At 42.2% G+C, this 8296-nt stretch overlaps 1 protein-coding gene across 1 annotated transcript; it reads right to left on the bottom strand.

The window, feature by feature from the left end:
• Positions 1-2030: 2030 nt before the first annotated feature.
• LOC127904797 (uncharacterized) lies at positions 2031-8064 on the bottom strand. Its single transcript, XM_052449669.1, has 3 exons — positions 7981-8064; positions 5756-7722; positions 2031-5361 (listed from the first exon to the last, which is right to left on the bottom strand). The coding sequence occupies exons 1-3, from the start codon at positions 8062-8064 to the stop codon at positions 2031-2033; spliced, it is 5382 nt and encodes a 1793-aa protein (XP_052305629.1).
• Positions 8065-8296: the final 232 nt, after the last annotated feature.

The raw sequence follows: 8296 nt of genomic DNA, 5'->3' as shown, positions 1-8296 counted from the left end.
CTTCTAATTAAAACCCAAATTGACTTAAAAATCAATTTTTCTTACAATCAAATCCCCTATAAATTCATTTAAAAATCCAATTAAGTCCATAAACATCCAAATTTGGGCTTTTCTCCTCAAATTTCAAAATTCCCCTCTCAATAGGGCTCTCATCCTTCAAGAATATACTGTCCTAACTCCAATCTTTGTATTTTTAACCTCATTGACCAATTTTCCAACCATTTTCTGAGCACTCCCACCTCTTATTATTTTTTTCTAATTTCTTCCGGCTATATATTTATATTTTTATGGGGGGAACCCAAAAATGGGTTACAACAGATGCCCCCTCTTTATAATGCTTACGGAGCAGAGGTTTTGCGCAGTAAGTTTTATAAAGATAAACCCCAAAACGGAACTCCCGAAACTGATCTGGTTGAAGCTTGATTGATCTGAAACTTGTCTTTTACAGCAATCCTCCTCAACTTGGAATCCCATCTGGCGATCTCCTTTAATCAATTTGGAATCTCATCTGGCGATTCCTTTTTTAATCAACATGAAAAACGAGGTCCCATCTGGCGACCTTCAACTAGCGAAACAAGAGATCCCTTCTGGCGATCTCCTTTAATCAAACTTGGAATCCCATCTGGCAATTCCTTTTATTCAAACGAAATATGAGGTCCCATCTGGCGACCTCCAAATAGCGAGATACGAGATCCCTTCTAGCGATCTCCTTCAACTTGGAATCCCATCTGGCGATTCCTTTTATTCAACAGGTAATACGAGGTCCCATCTGGCGACCTCCAAATAGCGAAACACCAGATCCCTTCTGGCGATCTCCTTTATTCAACTTGGAATCCCATCTGGCGATTCCTTTTAACCAACATGTAATACGAGGTCCCATCTGGCGACCTTCAAATAGCGAAACACGAGATCCCTTCTGGCGATCTCCTTTAATCAACTTGGAATCCCATCTGGCGATTCCTTCTAACCAACATGTAATACGAGGTCCCATCTGGCGACCTTCAAATAGCGAAACATGAGATCCCTTCTGGCGATCTCCTTTAATCAACTTGGAATCCCATCTGGCGATTCCTTTCAACATGAAATATGAGGTCCCATCTGGCGACCTTCTAATAGCGAAACACGAGATCCCTTCTGGCGATCTCCTTTAATCAACTTGGAATCCCATCTGGCGATTCCTTTCAACATGAAATGAGGTCCCATCTGGCGACCTTCTAATAGCGAAACACGAGATCCCTTCTGGCGATCTCCTTTAATCAATTTGGAATCCTATCTGGCGATTCCTTATTACCAAAGCTGATATCGATGTCGTTCTTCCTGATGGCAGGGTTCAAAACTTTTCATTCTCTCTTTTTCTTGTTCTTCTCGTTGTTCCAGAATCCACTATGGTTCAAAACCGTGATTCTTTGCTATCATCCTCTATGATTCTTTCTTCGTCTCCAATCTTGTTGGAAAGCATCAAGGTCTCCTCCTGTAACGATCCAAAAAACATATATGCAATGCTTTATGATTAGATGTCATGCATGCATTCGTACCTGGTTTTGAAACATAGGCCCCATCACCTTCTTCGAGTTCATGAGCCTCCTTCTTAACCTGAGCTTGCTTTTGAAGTCGCATGCTGGATTCATCTCTCGTGTTGCCTCCTATCATATTTTGGAGAAGAAATCTCTGACTTTCTTTAAGTAGTCCTTTTCCCAAAATGTATGATTTGTCATTGCCTCTTTGTCATGCTTTTGTCAAATGCTTTAGCTTGGTTTTCAAATCTATAGGCTTCCGTACATTTTAAACACGTAAAACTTTTCATGAAAACATCTCTTATTGCCCCCAGTGTAGGGGTGTGATTTTAGCCTAGGCTTTTGTATAGAAAAGGAATTCGTTCAGCCGATGCTAAACTTTTTTAGGTGCGATAACAACAAAACATGCGCTATTGGGATTAATGCAAAAAAAAAAAAATGATTGTTGTGAGATCAATGCAAAAAAAAGAAAGAAGTTAATGGCCAAACTTTGCTTTATTGATTTAGGAGCGTACATCAAACATAATATCTTTTTACAGAGTCAGAATTCACAGGTCGAGCTAGGTCTTCCCCATCCATTCTAGCCAACTTCAGCGCTCCTCCTGAGAATGCCTTCTTTACTACGTAAGGACCCTCGTAATTCGGTGCCCATTTGCTTTGATCGTCTCCAGGTAACGGCAATATTTTCTTCAATACTAGATCCCCTTCTTGAAACAACCGCGGTCTAACCTTCTTATCATATGCCTTGGCCATTCGTTTCTGGTAAAGTTGGTGATGACATATTGCAGCTATCCTCTTTTCGCTGATCAAGTTCAGTTGCTCATATCTCACTTTGGCCCACTCAGCCTCTTCTAGTTCGGAATCCATTAATACTCTTAACGATGGGATTTCCACTTCCAACGGCATCACTGCCTCCATACCGTATACCAAAGAATATGGGGTAGTCCCTGTCGAGGTCCTGACTGTAGTGCGGTATGCGTGAAGTGCGAATGACAACATCTCATGCCAATCTCTATATGTGACTACCATTTTCTGAATAATCTTCTTGATGTTCTTGTTGGCGGCTTCTACTGCGCCATTCATCTTTGGTCGGTATGGTGAAGAATTCGAATGCTTGATTTTCCATTTAGTACACAGCTCCGCTATCATTTTGCCATTGAAATTCTGTGCATTATCTGTCACTATCTTTTCAGGAGGACCATATCGACAAATCAAGTTCTTCTCTATAAACCTCTTCACTACGTTCTGTGTTACGTGGGCATATGAACTAGCTTCTACCCATTTTGTGAAGTAGTCAATAGCTACGAGGATGAATCTATGACCATTGCTAGCTTTTGGGTTAACAGGCCCGATCACGTCAATTCCCCACATTGCAAACGGCCAAGGGGATATTAGATTAAATAGAGGAGCTGGTGGCATATTGACCTTGTCACTGTAAACTTGACATTTATGACATTTCCTGACATAATCGATACAGTCTTTCTCTAGTGTCATCCAAAAATAACCAGCCCTTTGGATTTTCCTCGCTATCATATGCCCGCTAGCATGGGTTGAGCAAATCCCCTCATGGACCTCCCGTAATGCCTTTCTAGCATCTGCCTCATTCAAACACCTTAGTAGGGTCCCATCAAATGATCTTTTGTACAAAATCTCTCCATCTAAATAGAAGTCTATAGCCAACCTTCTCAAAGTTTTCTTATCCGTTTTGGAAGCTCCCACCGGATATTCGTGATTTTGCACAAGGTTCTTGATATCATAATACCAAGGATGTCCGTCTATCTCTCCTTCAACTAAGCAACAATAAGCTGGGTCATTTCTAATGTCAATGTGTACCGGTTGTACCTTGCACTTGAGATCAATGGTAGTCATAGCAGCTAACGTGGCCAAAGCATCCGCAAAATGGTTCCCCTCCCTTCCCAGATGGGTGAATCTAATTCCTTCAAATTCCTTTGCTAGCGTGGATAGGTATTCCTGGTACGGCCTCAACTTGTCCTCCTTGGTCTGCCATTCCCCTTTAACCTGACAAATAATCAACATTGAATCTCCATATACATCTAACTTCTTTATCTTCAACTCTAATGCCGCTTCTAAACCGAGGATACAAGCTTCATACTCAGCTGTGTTGTTGGTGCACTCGAAATGTAGTTTAACCGAAACTGGATATTGTTTCTTATTAGGAGAGATTATTACCGCACCGGCCCCGTTACCATATACATTCACTGCACCGTCAAAAAACATCGTCCACCAATCTGTCTTCTCTTCTTCTTTCTCTATTGACAATATATCTTCATCAGGGAAGTCAAAATCCAAAGGTTCATAATCTTCAACAGCATTATCGGCCAGATGGTCTGCAATTGCACTTCCTTTTACGGCTTTCCTTGTCATGTATACTATGTCATATTCTGCTAATAGAACTTGCCACCTTGCAATTCGACTTGAGAGAAAGGGCTTGTTACAAATATACCTCAGAGGATCCACTTTTGAAATTAACCAAGTGGTATAGTATAACATATAATGTCGCAACCTCTTTGCAGCCCACACCAACGCACAACAAAGCCTTTCTATCTCCGTGTATCTAGACTCACATTCAGTGAATTTCTTACTTAAGTAATAAATAGCTCTTTCCTTCCTTCCGGTTTCATCATGCTGACCCAATACACATCCCATGGCCGCTTCAGTCACTGTTAGATACAATACTAGAGGTTTTCCTGATACCGGAGGCACCAGTAAAGGTGGATTTTGTAAATAATGCTTGATTTTATTGAATGCCTCCTCACACTCCTCATTCCAGGTTCCAGGATTCTTTTTCCTTAGTAGTCGGAATATTGGTTCACACGTCGTTGTTAACTGAGCTATGAACCTAGCAATGTAGTTTAATCTTCCCAAGAATCCTCTTACTTCTTTCTCCGTCTTAGGGGATGACATAGCTTGGATGGCCTTCACTTTATCTGGATCCACCTCTATACCTCTATCACTTACCACAAATCCTAACAGCTTACCCGATTTAACTCCGAATGAACATTTTACAGGATTGAGCCTTAATTCATACTTCCTCAGTCTCTCAAATAACTTCCTCAAAACTTCAACATGATCCTCTTCCCTTTTAGACTTGGCAATCATGTCGTCTACATACACCTCAATTTCCTTGTGCATCATGTCGTGGAACAAAGTCACCATTGCTCTTTGATAGGTTGTTCCTGCATTCTTCAATCCAAATGGCATGACCTTATAGCAGAACGTTCCCCAAGGTGTGACAAAAGTTGTTTTCGTCTTATCCTCCGGAGCCATTTTTATCGGGTTGTATCCTGAAAAACCATCCATAAAGGAATATGTGGAACTCCGGGCAGCGTTGTCTACTAAAACATCTATGTGTGGTAGCGGAAAATCATCCTTGGGGCTAGCTTTATTCAAATTCCGAAAATCCATGCACACTCTAATCTTCCCCTCCTTCTTAGGCACCACAACAATGTTAGATACCCATTGCGGATATCTAACTACTTCTAGAAAACCAGCATCCCATTGCTTCTCGAGTTCTGCCTTGACCTTGATCCAGACATCCGGGTGGGCCCTCCTCAGCTTCTGCTTGACTGGCTTACAACCTTCTTCCAACGGTATCTTGTGTACTACAATATTTGTATCCAAACCAGGCATATCTTCATAGGACCAAGCAAAGACATTTGAATATTCTTGTAATAGGGTGATCATTTTGATCCTTTGTTCAGAAGTAATTAGGGTACCTATTTTTAACTCTTTCTTAAGCTGATCACTGCCCACATTGATGGTTTCGAGTTCCTCGGCGATAGGCTTCCAAGTCTGTTCCTGTTGTTCTACTAGCCTAGTGAATTCACTGATATTGCTTTCATCCCACTCTTCTTCTTTCATAGCTATCACATGCTCGTTCAAGTTTGGCCATTTATTCTTGATGCTAAATGTATGTGATGTTGTGGGAGATCCGCTTTCAGGATTCCTGAAAGCGGGAAGTGTTTGGTGTAAATGCATAAAAAAAAGAAGGCAATTTGTGAAAAGTGCATGATCTCACAATTTATTTAAAGAAAAGGTGGGCTCCATGACAAACATAAAATCTAGCTGACATCATGAGCCTTGATTGTCAACTAGAGGAAATAAAAGCAAACATAAGCAATGACAAAAGCATGTTAAGACAAACAAAATTGGTTTACATTTTGAAAACCACTGGAGCTTCTTGGGTCACCCAGTTCTGAAACTTCTCGTCTTGAGCTAACTTGCGCACAAAGGTCTTGGCGGATACTTCTTCTATGGTGTAGACCGTCAGTTGTGGGAGTGCTTCATCTCCCTTTCTTGCTACTGTCTTCATGTCATCTCCTTCCACCTTGTTTTCCCCCAAGGTATTTATGCTCATGTTTGACAGCTCTTGATCAAGGCTTTCGGCTTCTTTATCATGTTGCATTATGTATGCAGCTTTTGGGAATGACACGCTAAGGGGAGGGATTTCCAGCTTTTCTTCATCAGGCTCTCTTCCTTTAATTCTAGCCATCCTTCTTGCCCTTCTCCGACCAGCAGCCCACCGATAATCCTCTTGGTTAGGTTGATACCCTAGCCCAAATCTTTGAGCAGCACTTTTCATCTTTGCCAGATTAACCCCTTCTGGTATCCCGATAATAAGGTTATACTGAAATGGGATTCCGCGGTTCAAGAAGCATAGACTTGCCATCCTTGCTGCTTCTGAGATCCTTGGCCTTCTTAGCACTGTGTTTTCCGGCACCCAGTCGGTGTTCACAATCTCAAAGGCATGGATATTGTTACCCTTGCAATCACCCGCTTCGATAAAAGGCACAGCTACATTCTTTGTCATGGATACTGTCTCCTCGGCCTTGACAGTTACCAACATCCCATTCATGATATACTTCAGGCATTGGTGCAATGACGAAGCTACTGCCCCCGCTGCATGAATCCAAGGTCTTCCTAACAACATACTATAGGAAGGGTGGATATCCATAACCTGAAGTGTTACTAGGAACATTTGTGGTCCCACATATAGCTCCACTTCTAAAGTCCCAATTATTGGCCTAGGCGACCCGTCATACGCTCTGGCCATCATAGTACTTGGCTTAATATGGGATTCATCGATCGGCATTTCTTCTAGCATGTGTTTTGGCAACACGTTAAGGGCCGAGCCATTATCAATGAGTACTTTTCCTATGAGGCAATCCTTGCACCTAACCGTAATGTATAAAGGCTTGTTATGTCCGGTACCTTCAGCATCGAGCTCGTCAGCTGTGAAGTACAGGTAATTTGTTGCATGGATTCTCCCCACTAGGTGCTCCATGGTTTTATGTTCGATGTCTTGGGGTACATATGCCTCATTCAATACCTTTTGCCAGGCGTTTCGATGCGGCTCAGAGCTGAGTATCCAGGACATAAGGGAGATCCTAGCTGGAGTCTTCTTTAGTTGATCTACTATGCAATATTCACTATGCTTGATCAACTTCAGGAATTCATTCGACTCCTCTTCTGTTACTAGCTTATTAACTTCTAGTGTTTTGTCAAGATCTACCAATTCTTTGCCCTTTGCCTTTCTCAACTTCTCGGGCGTAAAGCAACGACCACTCCGAGTCAAACCACTAATCTCGGTTTGGAACAAGGGAAGTGGAGTTTGAACGTTGGAGGTATAGCCGTAATTGTAATGCATGGCATTGTGGTTTCCTTTTGTGCAGGAAGGTTTGACCAAGATTAGCCTTGGTGGCCCCTTAGCTGTTTGTTGGATCCTACATACTCCTGTCATCTCATCTCGACCTTCCATCATACTCACCTCACCGCTGCTCTTCATGGGTTCAATCCTCAACTCCCCTATTTTTAGCATTTTTGCAATCTTTTCGCAAAACTCGATGCAATCCTCAATATGATGTCCATCTCTTCCATGGTATTCACAGTAATCATATCCCTCCAAATGGCTCTCCCTTTTTGTCTTTAAAAATCCTGATTGTACCAACATGTCATACAACTTCTTCATGGATACCTTCAATACCTTACATTGATTTCCCACTTCGATCATGCCTACTCCACTACTATTTGGGGCATGCTTAGGCAATGGGTTTGAATTAACATTGGGCTTGTCTTCAAAGGATACCCATCCCATCTTAATAAGCTCCAATAGCCTCTTCTTGAAAGCGTAACAGGTTTCAATCCCATGCCCGGGATTACCCCCATGGTACTCGCAAGCCAACTCGGGCTTGTACCAAATTGGGAATGGTGGTTGTAGTGGTAGTGTAGGGATAGGAGCTATTTGTCCAATGCTCAACAGTTTGGCGTACATGTCCTTCAAAGGCATGGGTAACGGTGGCAGTTGTTCTGAAGTGTATTTTGTATGGGGTCTTTGGTAGTGATTTTGGTAGTTTGACTGGTTATTTGTTCGATTAGGGGAAAAAGGTTGGTTAAAGTTTATGCGTGAGAATTGAGAGGTAGGTGCTTGAGGATTATGGAAATCTACTCTCTTGCCCTTGTACCCACCTTCCAGATTGTTAACATCGCCTTCTCTCTTTCTTCCAATAAAACCCTTCTTTTCCACTGGCATCGCTATTCGCCCAGCTTTAATCCCTTGTTCTATCCTTTCAGCTATGCGTACCGCATCATAGAAATGTTGAGAGGAGCTACCCATTAGGTGCTCATAATAAGGTGCTTTGAAGGCATTGGCAAACAAGCTCACCATCTCCGTTTCTATCAAAGGGGGTTGGACATGCATTGCCTCATCCCTCCATCTTTGCGCATAAGCCCTTACTGACTCCTGGCTCCTTTTCTCCATTGCC

The sequence above is a fragment of the Populus trichocarpa genome, chromosome 19, assembly GCF_000002775.5.
Source record: "Populus trichocarpa isolate Nisqually-1 chromosome 19, P.trichocarpa_v4.1, whole genome shotgun sequence".
Classification (NCBI taxonomy): domain Eukaryota; kingdom Viridiplantae; phylum Streptophyta; class Magnoliopsida; order Malpighiales; family Salicaceae; genus Populus; species Populus trichocarpa.
This window is presented reverse-complemented; position numbering and strand designations above follow the sequence as displayed.